The sequence below is a fragment of the Hetaerina americana genome, unplaced genomic scaffold (assembly GCF_022747635.1).
Source record: "Hetaerina americana unplaced genomic scaffold, ioHetAmer1.1.p SCAF_4, whole genome shotgun sequence".
Lineage (NCBI taxonomy): Eukaryota > Metazoa > Arthropoda > Insecta > Odonata > Calopterygidae > Hetaerina > Hetaerina americana.
Genome location: NW_027286985.1, coordinates 13,766,087 through 13,790,953, shown reverse-complemented (window position 1 = coordinate 13,790,953; position 24,867 = coordinate 13,766,087). Strand labels below are relative to the sequence as shown.

Genomic DNA, 24,867 nt, shown 5'->3' with positions numbered 1-24,867 from the left:
ACATCTAAGTTATAAGGTGACTTTTGAGTTGAAAAACTCTAAAATAAATTCAGTATTTCTTCTTGGATTTTTTCATCTCATTAATTTTGCCAAGGGCAATAAATTAATTATTGTTCATAATTTACAACATTTTTAAATAATTCACTAAAATTATTTAGACCAGATTTAGAATATGTTATGTGTAAATTTTTGTTAGTGTAATACACTGTGTATTTTCATACAGAATGAAATGTTTTTCCACTAATAATTATTCAGTTTCTCTCAATAACTTTATGATGTGCTATATCATTTGCAGTCATATCAAATGCTGAAAAAGTTGTTACAAATGAATTAGCTTTTACTCAAGTTATAATGTTATCATGTTAACAGAATTGGTGACTAGGTGTCTGAAGATTAGCTTAAAATTGCCAACTTTGTATATTTAATCATATTTCCTGCGTCTAGTGATAATTTGTCAGTTTTATTTTACCCCAAAAGTCTTTCAGATGTCTATTTTAGATTCATTAAATTTTAGTTTTTAACATACCCACCTAGATTAACTAATCACCTTGCATGTTCAGATTTCATCCATGATGCAAGACCCCATCTTTCTTCTGGGGAGCCAGCATCCTCATCACCTTATCCTTCGCCCAAGAGAGGATTTGACTTCTCCTCTGGCATCTCCTCCCCATCTTCACCACGCCACCGTGCTACTCAGCGGCACCTCTCCTCTGGTGCCACCTCCATCTCATCCTCTTCATCTGTTGCCACTGCTGCGCCCCCACCCTTCAACTTTGGTGCTTCTGGACACCCTGCACCTCCCTCTGCACTAAATGAAGCTCACATTGCCACTAACCCTTTTGTGTTTGGTTCCTCAACAACAGTGCCTGAGACAAGGAGTGAGTTTTGGTTTTAATTTTATTTAAGCCTTTGCCTCTAAATGTAGTGTAGTAGAAGTCAAACATACCATTGAGCCTTTATATGCACTGACTTAATTGATTCTTTATGAAGTTGTCCCATCATGAACTGCTGATTATCAATGGAGTCTTGGTTCATATGCACACCTCCTGTTGTATTTATTCAAAGTGTATACTAAATGGACCCAAGTATAATTTTTTTATATTCATGTTCTTCAAAATGGCAAAAGTATTACTTTGTGGAATCTGATATAACAGGTTATGCAATATTTTTCTGTTTATTATTCCCCCTTTTTAATGGCAAAAGGGAACTGTAAACTTTGGTTTGGGAATATTATTAGGAGCGAAGAAAAGAATATCTTTGCATTTTTCAAAATCAGGTTGGCCGTGAGCATTGCTGTGATGATAAAAATGGCATATGTTACTTTTTTAAGCAGTAGTGGGCTGAGGGAAATACCTCATGCTACTGTGCTTTCCTTTGGAAAATATTTAATAATCTATAAAATAGTTTTCAAAAAAAGGCACTGCCTGTTTGACCAATAATACTGAGTAAACTCAATAATTTTTTACAGAAAAAAGAAATGTATATAAGTACAATAAGAGTCAACATTAATCCCCTGGAATTTTCAGGTACCTACACTGTTGAAAGCACAAATCATATATTAAAGAGAAATTTTGTTGCCATAAGAAAAATTACCAAGAAAATTGGAACATAATTGAAAAACACCTTTTACAGAGATTAAAATGTGAAAATTTGAACAGTTAAATATTCTATTTATTTGTTTGATTCTTTAAAGTGTAAATATAGTCTGTCAGTAGACAATTTAGGTTTGCTATTTCTGATATAAAGTTAAATACAAGAAAGAGAAAAGACTGATGATAGAAATATAATTTTTCTCCAAACGCTTGACTTAAAAGTTGTGGACTTCAGGACATTACATTGATTTGATTTTATTCCTGAAATTATACTAAAAGATGTAAATAAATTTTTCAGTTTGATGAGTTTTCACCATACCTTCCAGTGTTTTGAAATAATTAGTAACTCAAGTTTCAATGGTTGATGGTATGTTAGTCTTCTGATGTAGAAAATTATGTTTATTTCGTATGTATTTGAATTAATAGTTGGGTGGCAGTGTAGCAATAGTAATCTTGCATAAATTTTGGCTTTTTGATGTCATCTAAGTGTAGTTAAAATGTGCATGCTTTTTTTCAAATGGCCATTCTCATGGAAGTATAATTTGAGTGAAATGGCTTTAACTCTGCTTTAATATAAATTAGAAATTTGGAATGAGATATTGAGATATTTTTTTAATATAAGATTGAATCAATACAGATCTATACTACTGCATATTGTGTATTTTTGTTAAAATATTTGTAAAAGTTTTTCAAAAAAAGATTTTTAACATTCAGATGAAGTCAGTTATGGCATAAATAGAAAATATTCAATCAGAGGCTAGACAATTTGCAACTAGAACCTAATGGCTAACCAAAAAAATTACTTTTTTTCTTAATCAAATTTTTTAATGCCTACCTGTGGTGTCTTTCACCTTCCACCTCTCCCTTCCTCCCTGGTTTCATCATGGCTTATTTAGGGTAATCTAAAGGGGTTCTAAAAAATCATTGCTGTTTCAATGATGACATTACAGTGTAAGACCTAGTTCAGTGATGCTTCTGGATGGCCCGTAATGACTTGCCACCCAAGAGTTGGTATTTCACAATCAGTCTTCCTCCCATACCAGCTCCCCCTTGCCCTATATCCACTCCCATTATGTGTGATCACCAGTGTCTGACTTTTATCTCCTTCACCTTGCATCACCTTTTCCTCACCTTCCCTTCTAGTAATATATAGGTAACCTGGAAAGTGTTCTTGCTGTACACTTTATGATGATGATTTATGAAGGCTGTCCAGAAAGTAATTTCTGTTTTTGTGTAGTGTAGTAGTGGATGGAGGTGAATGGTCTTCGTATTGACACACACAATGGAAATTCCCACCAAATGTTAATTCCGTTCAGTGATAAGGTTTTTACTGATAAAAAAACTTCAACATGTTGACTGAAGTGGCCACCAACCTGTGGTGAGCAATGAGCTGCACCTGAAAATTGAGCAAAATGTTCGTGAAAACCAGCTTTTTATGACATCTGAAATATTTGGAAAGTTTTCTGCAGATTTATACGACCCTGTTGCATAGGCACGACTGAAAAGCTAGGCTACTGCATGTTTTGTGCTCATCTCAAGAAGGAACTTCAAGATGCCGTCATTGGTTGGCTATGATCTCAGGCGGCAGAATTTTATGCTGATGGAATTTGAAATTTAGTTCAGAGATATGACAAATGCTTGAATCTGTTTGGCAAATATTTATAAAAGTAGCAGAGATATGTAGTTTTGAGATGAAAATAATATTTTTTCTGGATTTATTCCAATTTATTTTTTATGGCATAACGGAGATTACTTTCTGGACAGCCCTCATAATTCAACACCATTTTGTTGTAAAAATAATGTCTTCTAAAACTTACTTTTTTATAATTGCCCAATTATTTTAAAATATTTTGATGTTCATGACTAATGGCAATATTATTAGCATTCCTTTGTTTGCATAAGATACATAGTTTTGTCGATTTCATCTAGTATCCATATCATAGTTTATGGTTAATTCCTTTTTATGCATATATATTTTTAATATGAATTAAAAAATTGTAGTTTTGCAAGTTAAAGATGTATGTTATGTATACAGTATTGGAGGATTTTAGTTGAAAATAGTTGTGTACAAATGTTAGTTTTTATTGTTTTCCTTCTCATTTGTTTTTGAAGTTGTTTCAAAGTAGCAAATTGCAGTTAAATTTATCAAGGACTTTTAATGTGTTAATGTCAGTTTATGATTAAAGGTCTATCTCATTGATCATGTTATGAAAATAAACATGATTTTGAAAGAATCAACATAAATAAGTGCAAATTTATTAAGTGTTTAAATGGAGAAATGAAAATAGCTCTACGACCATTATAAATGGTGAAATTGTATGTATGAACGTGATCATTAGGCACTTAAAAATTAATTGACAAAGAAATTTTTGCCACAAAACCTTTGAAATTATCAGTTTTACAGTTTGAAAGTCATATACTTAATCTAATGCAGTTGTTATTTCTTCATCTGATTGGTATCCAGATTTTGGCAGTCCTCTAATTTTGCCTTAGTTAAATGGTTGCATTTGCTGCTCTTACTTACTGGTACTAAGCATATTAACAAATCTCCGAGCTCCGATGGCAAAATAAATTAAAAAAAGGCCGATTTTTTGATGCCCAGAATTAAAGTGTCTATTTACAAGCAGTGTTGGTTTAGTATTCTTATTGAAATGAAGTCTTGTGGGAAACATGAATCACGAAAAGCACTTGAGCTCAAAAATAGCAAAAGGATAGGTTTAGATGGGAAATAAGTGTTTGGCCAAAAAATTGATGCAATTTTACAATTTGTCTCTGTATACAATGTTGAATCTCTCATAAATTGAGCCACCACTATGGTTGCAATGTGTAGTTATTAATATTACTAATGTGCATGCAAATCACTGGGTAATATATTATGCTGTGGGCATTAGCATTACTCATCATAGTGAGATTTTTGTTAGTTGCCATATTCATTTCATCATTACGCAGTAGTAGTATAGTTACTTACCTTATGATGTTTGCATGGACTTCATTAGACTGCTGCAGTGCACTGCTAATCAAGATTTTCCACCTTTGAGAGTAATTGTTAGATCAATTATTCTAGCTTAACAGTCTTGTACTGAGAAATCAGCTGAATATGGGAGCAAGTGTCTGGTTCACAGCAAAACATTTGTAGTCTGATATCATTAAAAAGCTGGACACATTAACTTGGAACCCAATATAGAATGTGGCTTAAGATAGCATTATTTCCATTGTTGTATTTTCAGGTTTCAAGTATTATTGCAGTAGCTCTTGCACTTTGCCAAATAATAGTTGGGAATTGTCTGAGATTCTCAAGTTTTGGCCTCCTATATTTATGGTGAAACTGCAAACAATTTAGATTGTGACATGGAGTCATATGCTAATATTCATAAGTTGTAATAGCTATTTTTTTAGTATTATGAAAGAAAATGTTTCTTAGGCTCTGACCACAAATGATTTTCATGATTATGAATATTTCATAGTGTAGTATTTTGCAAATTGATGTTAAGATTCTCATTTCGTTGAGGCCAATTATTCATAAAAGGAAACTTCATAACAACATGTTTCCATTGCATAGCCTTTCCTTTAATTATTTTTAGCAGGAAACATTGGCCATTTTCAAATTGCAAGGCAGAATATTGTAAACAAAAGAGGTGAATAAAATATTCAGGATTCGATAAGGTAGATGTAAATTTGGGCAGCACATACTACCTTGATCAAAAAGTTCCCGGAATAACCACCGTGTGGCGCTCCCATCGTTCCGATTTGAGTTCTGTTTTTTTTTGTTAAATTGGTACATCTGTTGTTGATATTCCCTTTAAATCTTAGTGTCATAACTTGACATTTGCAAAAGTTACGGTCGGTTTTCGGTATGTCCATCAGTGCTTCCTGCGATTTTTCCATTACTTCCTCTCGGCTGCTAAAACGCGTTCCCCGTAATGGTTTTTTAACTCGATTGAACAGAAAGAAGTCACAGGGAGCCAAATCAGGTGAATTCGGTGGCTGTTGGATGGTATTTGTTGCATTTTTCGTCAAAAAATTACGAATAATGATAGCACTGTGCGACGGTGCGTTATCATGGTGCAAAATCCACGAGTTTTCTGCCCACATTTCTGGTCTCTTTCGGCGAATTGCTTCACGCAAACGTCTCATAACGCCCAAATAATACTCTTTGTTTACTGTCTGGCCTTCTGGCAAAAATTCATGATGCACTACACCGTTGTAATCCATGAAAACCGTCAGCATTGCCTTCTTTTTTGACTGAAAACGACGTGGTTTTTTTGGTCTCGGCTCATTTGGTGAACGCCATTCACTTGCCTGATGTCTGGATTGCGTGTCGTACTCATAAACCCACGTCTCGTCTCCAGTAATGATCCTTTTGATGAATGTGGGATCGGATTCAGCCTCGCAAATCATGTCTTTTGCGACGTCAACACGGTCTCTTTTTTGCATGAAATTGAGGTCTTGAGTTGGCACCAACTTTGCTGCTACACGACGGAAACCCAAATCATTAACCACAATGTCTTGGGCGGATCCATAGGCAATGTTCAAGTCCTCCGCTATTTCTCTGATGGTTAATTTGCGGTTATTGACCAACATTTCTTTTACTTTATCAATTTTTTCACCGACTTTCGATGTCGATGGTCTGCCACTGCGTTCATCATCTTCGATTGACTCACGACCACTTCTGAACCGCTCGTGCCACTGGTAAACGACCGTTTTTTTTAGAGAATCGTTGCCGAAACACTTTTCCAACATTTCCAACGTCCGTGCGCCACTAAATCCGTTTTTTACGCAAAATTTAATACAAGTTCGTTGTTGCAAATTTAAATCCATTTCTGCAATTGTAAAAAATCGCCAACACACACAGAGATAGATGTACTCTTGGCTACGTAACTTTTGCAAATGTCAAGTTATGACACTAAGATTTAAAGGGAATATCAACAACAGATGTACCAATTTAACAAAAAAAACAGAACTCAAATCGGAACGATGGGAGCGCCACACGGTGGTTATTCCGGGAACTTTTTGATCAAGGTAGTACGTGTGTAATACTTAGGTGAGTTTTTATAACCCATCAAAATAAATTGTCAGCCTAAAATTTATGTTAGCTTTGCTACCTTGTGCGGCAGTGTTCTAGGCGCAATAACACCGCTAATGAAAATTAACGTCCACAACCCTGTGATGAGCGAACACGTGATGACTTTGCGGAGTTCAGTGACCTTTTTTGAAAAATTATTAAAGGGAAGCATCAAAATGGTTTAATAGTTAAAGGTACTTGGAAGAGGTAACGGGTACAGTAAGGAAAAATAATACTAGGGAGGATGGTGAGAATTTAGTATCTTTAGATGGTGAGAATTTAGAAACCTAGTAATTTAGTATGTGTTGTGTCTATTCCAATAAATATGTTCTAACATTTTTCATGCAATAAATTGGCTGGGACTAGCTGGTGTATGTATCAAATCAGAAAATATGAAAAATTAGATATTGATGAATCCAAGTTTACTAAATTTAGTGCTCAATATATGCTTCACAAGCTATCACATATGGTAAATAAACAAAAAGAATGCCAAACTTGTCTACCCTGGAAATTTCACTTTTTGGCTCTTGGAAATATTAGAAATAGCTTATTATATTTTAGATCGAACTCTATGCATACTTTATTTATTGCATTGAATGATGTAGCATTATTAATTTTCAATTTTTTAATCTGAGAAAAATATTCAGTAAGTACTTTCATCTTAGGTAGTGCTACAGAAACATCGGAGAAAGGTGATGGATTTTCTCAGAAGGTGCCTCAGGTGAAGGAAGGGGTGGGACCTCCTGGAGTGAGTGGTGCAGCTCCAGGGCCCTCAAGCAGTACCAGCAAGGCCCCCGAGAAGGAACGTGACAGAGAGAAGGAAAATAGCAAGTTTGCTGCACTTCAGAAGTGGCTGAAAGGGGAAGAAACCAGGCATATATCAGAGAGAAGAGGATCACCCGGGAGGTTGGTTTCAGGAGTGTCTCAATTGTGCCCTTTAAAACCAAAGACTAGTCAGTTTGTTCAATTACAATGGAAGTTCCATCCTCTCTTGACTCTTGCTTAGCAGAAGATATATTTGTTGCAGTCAATTTATTATTTGTATATTTATGTAAACAAGGATGTAAATACTTGTAGTGGTGTGTATACTAATGTGCATTTAATGAATTAAAAGTTTTCTTTAAATGTGCAAAATGCAACATCTCTTTTGCTTTTCAGAGATCTCCCTCCTGAACTTGTTGGGGTATCTGTAAAAGAATTAGTGAAGGCCATAGGGGAATCCCGTGCAAATGGCAATGGAGTAACGCCTCCTGGAACCCCTCCCAGAAGAACCTCAAGGAGTTCAAGCCCTAAAGGTGTAGGCCACTCAGGTCCATCGCCTTCTCCCCATCTAAATAGCAGAAGCTCGAGTCCAGGTAAATGAAACGTCAAATTTCATCTTGTCCTGAGTAGGCTAAGCAAATTTTCAATTGATGCTATTTCATATTCCCATAGTATTTTCACCTCCTTGTTTTGTAATTTTAAAACTTTTTATATAATTACATGTCATTTCTGAATAGTGTGTGGGATAAAGTAGCTTGTATGTAATAGTTTTATGGCTCAAATATTGCCCATAAACCTATCTTAGTGCTGTTTTGTATTTTATAATGATTTCATCCAGTTCTATGTACATAGAGGCTGCCTAGAAATATTGTTGACTATTATAGGTCATATTTTGACTTTTCTTTAAGATTGTCACTGAAATTCCTTTAAAAGACTACAATCTTCATCCCTCAAGAAATGTTGACAACCTCCCTCCCTAGAAATGTAATATTTTGTAATATGAGTGATAAAGGCAAATTAATTGGATTTTCTATTTTACTTTCGTCAAGTAATATCATAGAAAGAAAGCTCTGGGTGACGATTGAATGGCATATTAGATTCATCTGGGAAAAGGCTCAAGTTCAGCGTGTTAACTCTTCAGTCATGGTGAAAATTGCACACAAAGTTCTTCTAAATGCCACAGTTTTTGTAAAAATACCTCTAATCATTTTAACATAATCTCATTAGTTGGTGCTTATTTTTTTTGGAAGTTTTGAAGTCAATTTGTCAACCTTTTTTATAGTGTCATAAATCCCTAATCCTTTTAGCAAGGGATATGTTCACTAGATAGTGGAAGTGGATTTTTGTTGGTACCATATTTTTGCTGTCCGCAATTTTATGGTTTTTTCTTAGCTTATATGTTATTGCTTTTAAAATTGAATAATGCTTAAATAAATAGCTCTTGATTTTTTTGACAGAGTAAATATTTATGTTTTCTGTGGAATTTTTCTTTATACTAAGATTTTTAAAATATCAATTGCATCATCATGTGTGTTCAATATTTGTACCAGATGGTCTAATTAATGCTCTAAGTATATGAGTGAATTAATATTCAATTGACTGATTTGAGAGAGTTTTTGTTAGTTTTTGAGGGCATGTATGAACCTATTTTGAAGGAGTCTGCAGTGTGGCAGGAGTTTGTAGCACTGGAGGGCTTGGAAGTGGTGTGGGTGGAGGAGGAGGAGGTGGAGGAGGTGGATCGCAGAGGAGAGGTTCAGCACACAGTGACACTACCAGTGCTCTTGTGAGCAGTCTGACCCGTGATCTATCTCAGAGTCCTAGTGGTAGTTCTTCAGTGCTCACCCGCTCAGCCGACAGTCCAAATGGTGTCCTTGCACCTCCTCCACCACCTTCCCTTGCTTCGATGCCATTGGGAACTGCACCACCAAGCAGCCTCCCTCGTGACATCCCCACATCTGGTGATGATAAGGTAATGTGTAGTGACAATCGGAGCTATTGCAATCCTCTTTATGGAAGTTGTTTTGGTATACTTTCTCAGTTTACTTTTTTTTAAACTATGATATATACAAGTGTGTGGATAAATATGAAAAGGTATTTCCCGAGGGAAGGAATATATTATTTTCCAGTTTCTCTGCATTTTGTTTTTGACTTTAATCCTGAGAACATGCCGTGCATCATATTTTCCAAAAAAATGAAGTCCTCAGTGTTAAAAGAATTGATTTTACTTTTGCATTTTTTATTAATAGATAGTACAGTATGGACTTATCAGAGTTATTTAACGATTATTGGTCTCCCAATATATCTTCTATTTTTATATAAATTCTGTCTTAATACTATTTTTTTCGTGTCAATTTTTGTAGTAATTCTGTTACATAAAACTTTTGTCTGAGGTCCCTTCAAACATTTCAAATTGTATTGGAGAGTCATTTTCGTTTACTCCTATTAACATTTTTTGGCAAAGAATGTAAAACTGGCTTCTTAAATTTTCATTTTTCTTAAAAAATGTCTTGATTAATTGCTGTCGAGTGTTTTATCGTTATTTTTGATGTTAGTATAATGAAGATGGTACGTTAAAATTGGTGCTTAACGTTTATAACTGTATGCCTTATGTTTCATAGTAATCATTAATTATCCTCAAAAAGTAATTGACTGAGTAAAAAGGCTTGGCTATTAGCCAATAATACTGATAAGCTTTGAATGCTAAAATGTTTTTGCTGTATGCAGAAACAGGTAGTTTATTAAATAATATCATGCCCATGTATTTCACCAGAGTCTTGAGTCTTAGCTAAGAAAATATTATGTATTTAGCTTATGTCTGTTCTTGTTTTGTAGTTTAGTACATTGGATCTTTTCCAGAAATTATTTACAATTTCTTTTACATCGCATAATAAAACATAAATGTATAGACTGAATACTGTCATATTACAATCTGCAATGTACAGTGGTTTGGCAATATTTTCAATTTTCATAATAGAAATATGACTCAAGGTACTAATACACTGTGAACACTGTCAACACAGCTTCTTACTCCCTCTGCTGGAAAATAGGATTAACCTTTATGCTGTGGTTCGCTCTCTGGAAACCTACTCCTTGCATGCAGTAAAAAGGGAGGGTTTCATGTCACTGTAATTTTTAATATTCCTGAAATTAAGAACTAACCTAAATAATAAAAATAATTTGGATTCTTTGTTTAAAAAATGGAAAATTTTCATTAATTTATTTTATCATACATTATTTCAATAAAATTTCAAAGTATGATTGTGCACCATGGAGAGGATAAAAAGGTATGCAGGGCACAGCAGCCTATATCTACATAGTAACCTGCAAGCTACCGCAATGGTGTCTGGCGGGGGATGTTAGGTCACCACCAGTAATTAAGAATAAAACCACTCGCAAAACCCACAAATTCATGCCAATACACTCATGCAAAATTGTATATATTCATACAAAAACCTTTACTACTCACACACTTGCAAATACATTTGCAATCAACTAAAATCCACATGAACCTACGAATATTCCTTATGTCTATGAACATTCAATCTTGTCCTGACTTGTAAATTAAATGTCTTTAATATTTCTATAGTGACTTTGGTTTCTAACTTTAATGATTCCTGATTGTTCAGGTAAAGAATGAGTATTTGTATCTATCTGTACAGGAATCTATCTCCCTTATCTTATCTTTATGGTCTGGTCCACCCAAGTTATGTGGGACCATAATAATTCCTTTTGTGCCATTGTTAAACTCATTTGTTCTGAACCTTTCTAGAAGTCTCAGCCTGGCTTGTTCTCTTTACAACTCAAGTGGGTCCCAGCCTAATTGCCCTAAAAGGTCTATCACCCTCATCTTCTTAGTATAACAATTTTCACAAATCTGGTGGATTTTCTCTGGAATTGATACAACTCTAGCATGCGAATACGTTCTTGTTTGCTTGCGAACTTGATACGTTCACCATAGCGAAAGGATTAATAGATTCCCATCTGTATTATAAATATATATTCTCAATCACCCCAAAACTATAAGAAATATCTATTTTATGATTAAACATTATATAAGATTGCATCACTTTTAGTTTATCCGCATTTGTTTCAGTTACTCTGTCTAAGATTTTCATTCTCAAAATTTTACTAAGTTTGATGTGTACTTCTAAAACGGGAATGACCTTTTTACACAAAGAAAGGCAAAAAACATATATTGGTTCTACAATTATAAAAAACATTTACAAACGGGTACAAATTACATAAAGTTACATACTCGTTATTGAGAATTAAAATATAATTTAATATTAAAGAAGAACTTTGATTTGCAAGACATGAAAGACATTTTCATATGGTATAGAGGTACACAAACATACTTAGGTTAATTAATGTAGGCAAAATGTCAACATTAAATAATATTCCAATTAAAAAATGGAAACAGAATATTAGAAATATAGTATTTGTTACGGGCCAGATTACGATGTTTTTTATTTCAGGATGTTTTATTCCTTAGTTAATTGGCTACCTTCAGAAAGCTTCTCTATTGAATTCTTGACATAACTGTTCCTTCCAGGATCCAACTATCGACAGCCCAAAGACTACCACACAAACTGGGACTCAGACTAGCCCTGAGGGAAGTCGGGCACACTTCAGTATTGGATCAGGAGGGGCAGTTGTTGGAGCAGTGCCACTTGTGGACCAGTCACTCCCATTGAGGCTATCTCCAAAATTATCTCGTTCGAGCAAGCAGTTGCGCTCCAAACGTGCCATGTCTCCTGCTTCAACTGGTGGTGTGTCACGTGCAAATGGAATGAGTAGTAAGGAAAAATTGGCATCCGTCAAAGATACTTTTAAGGAACCAGCTCCAATACCATCACCTGTGAAGGAAGCCATGAGTCCATCGGTGGCTGAGTGCTTGCGTGCTGCTTTTGCAGCTCTTTTGTGGCATGAAGGAGTAGTTCATGATGCCATGGCATGTGCCTCTTTCCTCAAATTTCATCCAGGATTACCAAAAAATGGTGCAGTTGTTGTAGCTCGTGACGGATCTGGCACAGCTGACCTCTCTGGCACACCAGGGATGACAATGGAGGCTTTTGTGAGTGGGGGAGCAATGGGGCAAAGTGAAGCCCTGACAAAAGAGCAGAAAGCCCGCCAAAGACACTCAGTGGAAGTTAGTATGGGGACATACCTGCACATCCAACCTTCTTCCCCATGGATGCCTGAGCTGATTGGCCAGGGAATGGATAGATCTGTTGGAGGTGAGACTGCTGGCCCATCTGCAACAACTGCAACCCCCAATGCCTCCCAGCCACAACAGCAGCAGCAGTACAAGACAGTGACCATGCTTCCACCAGCACTCAAAGCTCTGGTTACACTCTGGGAAGAAGTGAGCATTGGGTGTCTAGCTGCACTTTCAAGACAAGGTCCTGTTTCTCAAATTCCAACGTTGAGTGTGGTTCCAGGCTCAGGTAGTGGGCCCTTTGCTGCCGCATCCAATCAGGTAATCAGACGACGAGCGACAGGGGTCAGTGAGGGAGGAATGGGGGTCCTTCCAACAGGCCAGCGTCATCACCACCATCACCATCATCATCACCACCATCACCATAAAGAGCGCAAAGGGCAAAGGAAGAAGAAGGATTGGAAGCCAACTAGTGAGTTTCATATCCTTAAATACCCATGTGCACCAACTGTGTGTATTGCAACTTTCTTTCAGGTGGTGTACTCAGTCATTAAATTTTGCAGTCTTTATTTTCTCTATTTTTTACCTTTACTTTTTGTAGTTAGTTTATTTCAAATGGTTTTGTCCTAATGAACAACAATATGTAAAGGTGGGCTCAAATGTGGTCAATAAATTAAATAATGTAACTTTAGCATGGTTTTTTGTTTATTTAAATCATTATTTTTTCATAACAAGCTGCATTTCTCAGAATGCAAACTGTGAAAGTTGTGCATGAGTTAGGAGTCAATGGTATTTAATTAATTAAATTCAATGTTATAAGTAAGATATAAGCTCAATATGCATAATTTCATCTACTGATTTTTTTAAAATATATGCCATGTTCCTTCGTTCAAGTTTGGATTTGATAAATGCATCTTCATTTTGTAAGCATATATTTATTATGTGAATTATGTAGAGAAAAATGTTACTTGGGAGACATTAGATATCTATTTACCCTGTAAAGTATAATCGTTGTTAATACCAGTTTGGTGCATGGTATAATCCCTAATACCAGAACCTGTTTTTAAATTACAACGATTCAATTTTTCTAGGTCGTAGTGAAAGTAGTCAGAGGGAGCCAAGCCTTGGAGATGTGGCAGTTCCTCCATGGGAGGACGGCATTGTAAGGGGCCTGCGGAGTGGCAACCAAATGGGAAGTGGCTGGTGTGAGCTGTGTGGGGGCGTGTTCCCACATCCAATCACGCACCACATGCGTGCAAAACACCCTGGTTGTGGTGCCCACTCTGGTGGCACAGGTTACAACAGTATTGGCCATCTTGTTTCAGAATATGTGGGAAACTGTGGTGATGGTGGCATTGGAGACCACTTGTGGTACCTAATGTGTGAGACTTGTAGGGACAAGTATATGCGTTTAAAAAAGTTTGGTGTTGAAGGTACATCTACACTCTCTCCGGCAACTGCTGCTCGCCCTATCAGTGGAGTGAAAACAACAAGCGTGGCTGGTGCCAAAATGGTAATTTTTCTTGCAATATTTCCCAGAGTCCCTTCATACATATATTCGTGAAATTTCTCATTGTCAAGTCAATATTCTGTCCGAATAAAAGTTGATTTTTGCTTTAAATTCCATGTCAAAATTTAATTTTGAGAAAATTATGCATTTCTTGGTTGTTCCATCATAATATTCAACTCTTCCATAAAGTATATCACCTCAGAGCTCATTTAATGTGAGAGAAATAAACTTCATTGAAATTATTTTTTTTTATCAACTCAATTTGCCCTTATCCTGGTTCTGTCATACTTACTTTACAAAATAGAAAGAGATTGTCAATGCACCTAACAAGGGAAAGATTCTGAATGCTCTTTTTAACATAAAGACTGCTAAATATTCGGCAACTTAATTTCTTGAATGGTTAGGTTACATAATGATCTTCCATTTCAGGCAAGAAAAAAAGCAGCTAGTACAATACCATCCACTCCAGGAGAAAATATTTTCACTCCCACAAAAGCTTCCCTCCCTTCCCCTATTGGAATTGGTGCCAGTTTTCAGCAGGGAAATGCTCACCACTTCATGCGCTCCAATGCAGCATTCCTACTTGACCTGGCAAGTGCTGCTGGCACTGGTCTACCCCCGGCCAGGGAAGCCCCCGGCACCACCTCTGCCTCAGGAATGGGCAGCTCTCATGGCATGAGCACACATCGACACCACCACCACAGGCGACGTAGACGTAGGGGTGAGGGCTTGGCTCCATCGGGGCCCATACCTCCTCCTCCCCCCTCTTCCTCATCCTCTTCATCTGCCACCTCGATGCCAGTGGTCTCGGAGCATGGCCCACCTCCATCTCACAGAGCACCCACAGCCCCATCTTCATCAGCCTCACAGTTTGCATTTTTTGAATTGCCCCCTGCATCCTCCTCCTCATCGAATTCTTCAACACCCTCATCATCCGTTTCCTCAGCCACAGAACCACCATTTCAGTGCCTAAAGGCTCTAGGAGTGAATCCTTCCCAGTTGAGAGCCATATGCGAGGAGAGACTGTTGGAGGAAACTCTCAGGAGGAATGGGGAGCGTGGGCTTCAGAGGTTACTTGATGGAGGAGGAAGTGCTCTTCCATCCGATGGATTGAATGCCCCTGGAGCAGGAGCAAGTTCTGGCATGTCAGGCCTACAAGGAGTGAAGGTAAGATCGTTAAAGATTTAGAACCACTGAGAGTGTGCAATTGAAGTTGTGATGCACATTGAATGACCTCAAGTTCATATGATAGGACTTGTTAGCACACTATCCTTTAATTATGTAATTGTAGTGTGTTTTGTAAGTGATAGAAAATTGCAACAGGGTTTTTGATTGCAATTGCTGAGGTATATAATATTGGGTTTGGTGTGATAAAAATTGTCTGAGTATTAGGATTAGTATTCAAATGTATTATTTATGGAGTCTATTTTTTAGCCTATTCATTTAATTTTATTTGAGGTTGGTCTAATTTGCAACTATGTATAGTGCTTAGGTCCAAATTATCCCCAAGTTTTCCAAAGTACTCTTCAAGTACCATCTGCTTTTCTGAGAGTTTTGTTTCATTTTCTCTCTTCTTAACTGCAGGGACTCCCATCCTGGTATCTTCAATCTTTAATTGAAGTTTGTTTCAAAGTGTGAACCTAAATCAGTGAAAAAATTATGAGAAGATGATTTTATGTACCATTTTCAAAATGAGATATTTAATTTCCAAATCCACCAACTTTATCGGTTAATGAAATCAGCTACTGAATTCCATGCCATAGTTTTTTAAATGCATTGCAAAATCTATAATGTTTGCTTTTGTTCTAAGTCATATATTTTATGTTGAAAAACTATTTTAAAAATCATATTTAATATCATCCAATTATTTCCTCCCCCTAAGTTTACTCTTGAACAAGAACATGGTTAGTTCTGAAAACAAGTGCTTCATGTGATGCACCAGTATTTGCTGAAACAATAAGAAGGTTGTTTTAATATTTTAAATATATATGTGCATATGCAATGTAATATTGAAATTAAGTTATTATTGGCTTTTGTTGCCTAACCTAACTGGAATGAATAGAAATTGAAGTTGCATCGGGATGCAAAAGCATTAAGCTGCCTACATATTTCAGTACCTATCATGAATATATAATTACATAGCAATGTTAACATGATTGACCATTAAAAATTCACTCCCGAGTGCATAGTCCAGCAGACGTTGACAGGCTGGTGCACATGATATGAAATAATTTACTGGATGTGATTACATTTTTGAGCCCAAATTCCTAGTTTAGAAGAATTATTTTCTTCAAATTAGTGAAACCAGTGAATCCATAAAATATCTAGACTTCCTGATCATTGTTGATCAGCACATGAAATGAGTAATGCTGTTTCTGGTACTTTTTATATAAATGAAAATTTTTGTGGAGCTTAGTACTAATATATATTATTCATAATTATATTGACCTTTTCATGCTCATTGTAGGGCGTTGTTCATGAGGGACCATTAAGTGATAATGAGAGTGAAGGTAGCAAGGGTCGAACATTCCACCGTTCTATATCAATGGGAACCACGGCAAGGGAATGTTGGACTCGAAGAGGGGTTGGTGGTGGGACAACGTCATCTGAAGCAACAGGAACGGCAGCTCCCTCAGCCCCCTCTGGCCCAGCAGGTGCATTGAGCTCCATGGGGGGTTCAGCAATTGAGCCTAACACACCAGCGGGCCGTGTTGTCATGAGACGTCGAAACAACAGCAGTAGTGGAGATGCGCATGGTGGGTTGATTGAAAAATCACAGTATCATGATGAATTTTATTGGTGAAATGAAAATCTTAAGGTTCACTGTCACATGAAACAGTAGTATCATGTATTACCCAAACACAAGGTTATTAAATGCCTTGTGATCTCTAGCTTTGTGGGAGACAATTTCCTTTTCTCTGGAGCATAAATCTGTCTGTAAATATTTGTACTTTTTCAGATTTTTCTCACCATCCAGTCTACACAGTATTATTTTAATATATTATGAAAACCTTATTTATCCTATGTTACCAGTTTTTTATCTGTAGTTTATAATTATTTTTCATGATTGTTTGAGTTTTTTATAATAATTTTCTTTATTGAAAGTGGTTTGATTATTAGCATTTATTTTGTTCCTCTTTATTTACAAAAATTTAATTTTTCTGGGTTTGCGTACTCTCCTCTCTGTATAGGTTTCAGCAGAAGGGCTCTATTCCTTTCAGACACAGGTTCTTCCCTCCTGTGTTACGCCTCCCCTGCCCTGCAGAAATTAGTGATGCCCCTTGATCGGTCCTGCCCCACTGCCTCCATGACCTCCTCGACCCATTCAGCCAGAGGTGGCAGTCAGGGGGCAGGTTCAGGTGTGGGGTCCAGCGACCTGCTCTCCCACCCGGTTCTTATGTTCCTACTACAGCAGCATGATCTCCAGGGATTACAGCTTGCTATGCGGCAAGCTCTACGCAGAGCTACATGCCGTGTCTATGCAATGCAGGTAAAAGTTTTTTGTGATTTTTATGAATCTTGAGATGATATACTTCTGGTGTATTATAATGTGATGGTAACAAGGAAGAAAAAATTGCCTCCATGCATTTATCTATATTATTTCAGTAAAATCAATGGCTGTTGATTTGCCAGTGTTGTAAACTGATGTTGTAGTAACATTTAATGGCATGTTGTAAAAGAAAGGTGATTAAATTTTGCTGGAATTGTAGTATGAATTCAGCAGAAACTATTCAATATTCATCAAAATTTCATTGGCAATTCAATTTTACCTTAGAAATATTTACTGTTTCTATCCAGATGCTAATTGTGGTGAGTAGAGTCCCAGTATTTCCTGTTCTTTTAATCCTCTTCCTTTGACAAAGAGGCTATCAAAGATTTTGATTATTATTATTATTGTGATTATGTGATTTTCCATGAAAGCAATCTTTTAATATTTTTTGGTGTTTCCATTTTCATGGAGCTTTCATTATCATGCTAAGGTGCCAATTCATCAATAGGCTTTGTAAAAATAAGTAGTGGGTACCTCACTTGTTTAATCATAGGCTCACTTTATGGGAAATTCACTAATTGATTAGGGATCTGTACAGGGTTCGTCCGGAAAATAAGTGTACTGAGCTCAGGAAAAAAAATTTATTACACTTTTACATATCTTAAGCTAATATTCCTCAAAATAGGACCCTTGTGAGTCGATACACTTGTTCCAGCGGCATTCTCATTCCTGGAACGCTCCCGCGAAGGCATCATCGGGAACCTCTCGAAGACTCGTCGTCAACCTCTTCTCTGCCCTCCACGAACATCTTGTGCCACCGAAAGATCATGTTTCTGGACATGGCTGACTCCCCGTAAGCCTGGTTAATCATACCGACAGTTTCGGTAGACGATTTCCCAAGCTTTACCGCAAATTTGATGGAATAACGCTGCTCCAAAAACTTCGGCATCGCGTTCCGTGACGTGGGTCAAAGCGTGGAGGTTCGCGTTAACAGAGCTCCTCACTACACCACAGCTCAGAGCCGACTGCCTTTTTCAGCGTCGCTTGCCAACATACCCCCCTCCAATCGCAGCCCGTCACAGCGGTGCTGGGCGCGCCTGGAGCGGCGCGCCCAGCCCAGGAGTCAGTACACTTATTTTCCGGATGAACCCTATATGATACCATTTCATGGTGAGGTAAACCTATTTTGTTTGGAAATTACTTAGGTTATCAGTCCCCTCACCTTTTAACTACTACTACTGTTGTGGTTTGGAGAAGATTACAGGGAAAGTTGCAGCCTCCTCAGTTAGTTATATGATGCAAGGAGTGCAATTATTTTAATAACTCTTACCAGAGACGTTAAGAAATGTTTATATTTTTTCAAGTCTGTTCCTCATTGTAATTAGATAAGTATTATAATTTCCAAGTCAGGAATCGGTAGCAATTTTGGGGTAGTATTCATTCAGGTTTTCATTGGGTATTTCACTTATTTGCATTTAAACAACAATACTATTTTATTTGTCAAAATCATTTTTATTTGTCAAATTTTATTTGTCAAAATGATGCTGATATTGACTACTGATAGTCAACATATTCATAGTAATTTTGAATGTGAGAAAATTTGCTACCAAAGGTTATTTTCCCATGGAGTTTGTAGGCATACTATATGTTCAATATTAAATTTAAATTATTTCTATTTGGCCCAATAGATCATCAAGAGTGAATAATCTCAAAAATGCTCTTTTGGGTACAATTAACGGCTTTTTCTCAAAATGATTGGCTGTATAGTCCAGGTCAATATCACAGAGTGGAGACCTTCTGTAATCAAAATATACTCTCTTTATTTAGGCGTTGAACTGGTTGCTTCGAAATGTTACTCAACCTGTGTGCCTTCATGATCTTCTGTGGTGGTTTGTGGTGGCCTTAAGTCCTTCTGGTGGTACGGCAGTTGGAAGTGCCATCGGAGATCAAAACCAGCCAGATGGCATTATTGGTGGTGGAGGACATGGTGATGATAACAGACCAGATCGAAAAGAGGATGTAGTGGTAAGTTTATTTTTTTCTACTGAAACATTATGTTTTACCTTAATTTTTTATGGATAATTAGAAGCTTTTTGAAGAACCATATACATATGATGAGTACCACGTTTGCCGAATTATGGTCTCTACCCCACCGTCATTACTTTGAGGACAATTCTAAGATATGCCTAGGTGGAACAGTTAATGTATTTTGGCAGTGTTTTGGAGGAAACTGGGCGTAGGGATTGAAATGTTATAAGAAGAATACATTGGCTAAAATATTCACGATAAGAAAGGATTTGATGACAGGTGTGCTAATTAAAGATGTTGAGAAAATTATATTGAAAACTTAAATATTGAGCATAGCACTCACTATTGGCAAGTGGATGAACATAGTTCAGAGGTTTTTGAGATTTTGGCTTGGAGAAGTGATAAATTTATGTCGGACAGAGAGGAAGACTAATTATGAATTTTAAATATGGCTTAAAGAGAGGAAGTTGCTTGGTGGAATTTCAAACTGGCAGGGAAAATGGATGGAGGAATTATTGAGAAGCAGTGGGATGCTGAGGGCCATGATATGAAGGAGAATGCTGGGTAAAGTGGGTTAGAGAAAGGAAAAGATTAAGTTTTTTTGGATGACCTGAAGGCTAATAGAAATCATGATGGAATGAAGAAATAAATAAAAAGGGGCAAACAAGAGGAAGTCTATGGGGTGCATCATAGGTGCTAGGGTGCTCCAAAATCTATCTTTAATATTTAGATTATTTAATCCTAATTGCATACTATATCTCATTTCATTATCTCTACTTTACAGCTATATCACATTTCCTAGTCACCCCTATTACTGATTAATTGATGGTAAAGTTTATTGAATTTTGAAAATCAATTCATTTGTTTTAATTGATCAAATGGCTGCATGACAGAAAAAAGAAACTTTCAATCCCTGGAATTGCATACATATTTTTATCATTCCCTTTTTTTAAATTTCTATAATGCCAACTTTATACATATTTTACAAAAGTTATATGTTTAGATATCTTCACTCAAATTCTTATAACTATTCTAAAAAATTGTACAAGTACAACTGTTGTAAATTTTTTAAACTTTGGATATTCTATGCAGCGGCAGCTTCTGCTGAAGCAAATTTAGCACGTTTGACTGTAGTAACAATCGACTAAAAGAGTGTTTCACTTCAGGAACAGTCACGTGGTGTGTGTGACCACCCTCTGAGTGATGTGAGTATTGGAGGAGAAGCAGTTGCACCTCTCCAAGAAGCCTTCCATAGCCTTCTGCAAACTGTGGCTGACCTTATGCTCTTACTTCCCATTGGATCACCACTTCAAACAATGGCCATCAGGTGTTGGGGGATTCGATTCCGGTCTACAGATCATGCATTTTTACATAGGTTAGTTCTTATAGTCATCATTAATGACTATGCTTACTATTCATACTTAATTTACTTTGTCCTTGCCTTATGTCCCTTTATGTGGTGCTGGTGTTTTAACAGCAGGCCGTTGCTCAACATGTTTCATTGAATTGTGTTGCGAAAAGGTAACCAAAAGTTGTCTCCCACAATTACAGGAGTCATGTCTTCAGTAATATCAGTAAGATACTTTCCCGCTCAGAAGAGGATCAACTTGAGGAAGGCATAACCTCCAGTATGCATGAAAGTCATACCTCAACTCACTCATATTCACAGCAGGTAATGAAATATCTATTTTTGCGAGGATAATAATATAACATTGTAATTCTTGCCTACCAAATATGTATCCAGAGAGGAAATGGGAAATCCCTCTCAAGTGCATCAGATTTTTCCTAATGTTCTTTTCAAGGCAAAAGTCCTTCAGTTTTCAAAGTGTGTTGTTCAAATGTTCTTTTTTGCTTTTTAATGTTCATGGTACTTTATTTTGAATAAAAATAAAATCTTTGAATATTATCATGTATAAAATCTTTTTACTTTGTTATTTCTTTCAGGTATCTTGTTGTGTTGTCGAAGCTTTAAAAGATTTAACTGCCAATGTGGAAATGAAGGCTTCAAGTCGACCAGCCATGGTTGGGAGTCTTAGTGATAATTCCACTGAAACATTTTGGGAATCTGGTGAAGAGGAAAGGTAACTGCATTGTATAGTAAATTGCATATACTTCAAAGTATGGTATATTTATAAGGATGAGTTAGTTTGAGTATAAGTTGAGAACATTTGTTGGTATTGAATATTTGCTCAACTTCTTGGATTGAATGAGTTGAAGACCAAACAAGAAACATTCAGTTCTGCATTTAATATTTGATGAATAAGAATGCATAAAAAATATAAGATGGTGACAAAATTGTTTTCCTTTTATTCTTTCAACAAATAATACAAGAATGAAAAATCTAAATTTCACTTTTAATATGATTTTTTCGCAAATGGATATAAACTTTAAAATGCATCTTTTATCTTAATTGTTTACAGGAACAAGACAAAGACAATCACTATAGTATGCCCACCGCAAGTATTTCCAAGATCTGTGTATGTCCACATTGATAATTGCAGAGATTTAGCTGTAAGTATGAGATAGTATGTCTTACTTTGCTATTATTTGAAAAATACTATTCCATATTCTATTTAATGTAAAATTGTGTAAAAATATATACAGTGTAACCCCATTTACTCTTTTTCTGGAGGATGAAAGAAAAATTTTCAAGCTATGGGATAATTATTCTGTAGTGAAATGGTCATATTAAGTTCCTTAGCTAGGGAAACACCAATGCTTATACGAGTATACTCATTGCAAAAGGCTTACTTAATCTGCTGGTGACAATGATTTTCTCTCACACTTGTTACTTAATTAAATGATAGGTGAAACAAGAAATGAATTAACTAAAATCATTATATGAATAGCAAAATTATGTGAAGTATGACAAAACAGGAAAAAGAGCACCAAAAGACATGACGTTTTACTTCTTTACCTCTATAATTTCAAAGCAATGACTATAGGTTCCCTGATGCATCTAGTCATTTTCTCTGTGATCTCTGGAGAGCATGTGCTATTCTGCAAAATTGTTGCATTCGAACAAACTATCATAGGAAAATAAATAGAAACTATTTAATGTTTAGTACATTTTTTGGCAATTCTAGTGATGTAAAACCCTCATTTGTATGTTGTGTTTAGCTTATGTATGGTCCATACAATCACAATCTTATTAGTCAGATTCTATGTGTGTCATCCACTATCCCCCTTCCTATTAACAGCTTTAAATTTTAAGATATATGAATATGAGAATATGAAATAATGTGATAAAATAACGTTTCGATTATACAAATATTCAAATTGGATGAAGAAAATGCCATAAATCAATGGAAATGTAACTTCCAAGTCCATAAAAACATGTTTTCACAATATGTACCATCTGCATACAACCTAAGTTTTTGATAGCGGTTGTCTATATAGTTAGGGTACTTTTTTGATGAATTAAATGTAATTAAAAAATAGTGCTCTCCATTACTTTTTTCAAGTCAAGTATTCAGCCAAACTTTGGCTAAAAAATTACTCTTAGGTCACTTAAATTGTATTATTGGAATCACTGCAACTTCACCTTGGGCGACTACATCTTATATTTTGTCTTTTCATTAGAATAAGGTATCGAGTGTGACTTTCCTATCTGGAGTTAACCTTGAAGAAATTTACCGGCTGAGACTGGTGGAAGTGGAAAGTCGATCCACTGGCTGGGTTAACTGCCCCATTTTAGGTAAGTTATCTATATCAGATTCACACATTTATTATTTATTCTTGTACAAGTTTTCATTTAAACTTTGGTACTTCAGGGGATAAATATCGTGTTCCACAAAATATATTGTAACCAGCATTCCGCTTTTATTAATTATGCAAGCAATTTTCACATTACCATATTCTCTTTTATGAAAGGTGTTAATGCAAATGCACAATAAGAACATTCAATTGGATAGATACACTGAATCTTTAAAAGAAGTGAATCCATAAAAAGGTACATCTATGTTGCTATTGAATATTCAGCCTGTATGTATTGGCATTGAATGTGGTTTCCTTTACCAATATTTATGCATATTTATAGTTGAAGGTGATAAGAATTAACTTTTGCCTTTTTGTTACAAATATGCTCTATATGATTATATTATTTGTAAAATTGAATCCATTGTTAACAACTTTTTCCAGATCCTAGCCATCGTATCATTCGTCTTGAGGTGAAAGGGCCTGACAATTCTTTACGGCTGAGGCAGGTTAGAGTATTAGGAGAGGTGGAAGGAGAATCATTGAGAGTCGGTGGTCCACTGGGAGGGGGCCGGCAGAGGAGCTCAACAACAATACAGCAACGATGTTGTGAAGCAGAAACACTCAGAGTATTCCGTTTGATTACTTCTCAGGTATGTGCTTTATTAATTCTGTAGAAAACTTACTGGGTTATTTCTGTTTGTTAAATACATCTTGCTCCTTGTGAACATGTGCAGTAGAACTTATGCTGGAAAGTCACAATTTCTGGCTAATTTAATTTTTCTGGAGAATAGTCAAAATATTGTCTGTTGAATTGCTTTCGTGATGTTGATTGGCAATGACTGTAATACTTTTGGTTTAAACAAGTTGTTGAAAAATATCTAGGGGTGCCTTAATTTTTCTGGAATTTATGTGATAAGATGAAAAATACATTTTATAATTCATAAAATTCTCTTGTTAATTGTCAGATAAATATTCATTGGAATCAAATAATATCCACAATATTAATTTTGTTTGTGATAGGACATTTGATTCATGTTTTTTGAAGTAAGATGTGGAACTGGCTATGCTATTGAGGCATCAATGGGCTAAAAAACAGCTTTTTTTCTTTGAAAATTTGAGTATAAAATATATCAGATTTTTCTGAAGATTCAAAAAACAGTGAAATGAACTCAGAATGTTAATGGTCATCAATACCCTCTTCTACAGGTCTTTGGGAAGCTTATTCTTGGTGATGCTGCTGAGCAACAAATTGGTGGGCGTATAGGGAAAGTTGGTTTTGAAGAAGTCTCAAAAGAAGACCGAAGAGGGGATGGTGAGAGAGGGGCAGGAATGAGAAAGGGTAAATCAGCTGGTGCCTCAAGTGCAGTTGGCATTGTAGAAGATGACAGCAATGATCTGAAAGAGCATATGGTTGGCATTTTATTCAGTCGCAGCAAACTAACCCACCTTCAGAGACAGGTGAGCTTATGTGGAGCAATTTCTTTTTCATGTGTGTGATATTGATGCCAGTTATGATTCCTCTAAACTGACTCAAACTATGCATCATGCATGACTTCTTTGGTAGAT

The 24,867-nt window shown here is 36.1% G+C and overlaps 1 protein-coding gene across 1 annotated transcript in view; it reads left to right on the top strand.

Moving 5' to 3' along the window:
• Nucleotides 1–24,867, top strand: part of hiw (MYC binding protein highwire) — a 62,112-nt gene that overhangs the window by 15,914 nt on the left and 21,331 nt on the right. The window contains exons 8-24 of the mRNA XM_071590108.1: nt 561–878; nt 7,320–7,560; nt 7,813–8,009; nt 9,072–9,385; nt 11,969–13,046; nt 13,666–14,087; nt 14,514–15,251; nt 16,552–16,840; nt 17,276–17,574; nt 19,402–19,599; nt 20,769–20,977; nt 21,154–21,274; nt 21,547–21,683; nt 22,023–22,113; nt 23,185–23,299; nt 23,743–23,951; nt 24,508–24,759. Coding sequence (XP_071446209.1) covers nt 561–878; nt 7,320–7,560; nt 7,813–8,009; nt 9,072–9,385; nt 11,969–13,046; nt 13,666–14,087; nt 14,514–15,251; nt 16,552–16,840; nt 17,276–17,574; nt 19,402–19,599; nt 20,769–20,977; nt 21,154–21,274; nt 21,547–21,683; nt 22,023–22,113; nt 23,185–23,299; nt 23,743–23,951; nt 24,508–24,759 — 5,228 coding nt within the window. The remainder of the gene's footprint in view (nt 1–560; nt 879–7,319; nt 7,561–7,812; nt 8,010–9,071; nt 9,386–11,968; nt 13,047–13,665; nt 14,088–14,513; nt 15,252–16,551; nt 16,841–17,275; nt 17,575–19,401; nt 19,600–20,768; nt 20,978–21,153; nt 21,275–21,546; nt 21,684–22,022; nt 22,114–23,184; nt 23,300–23,742; nt 23,952–24,507; nt 24,760–24,867) is intronic.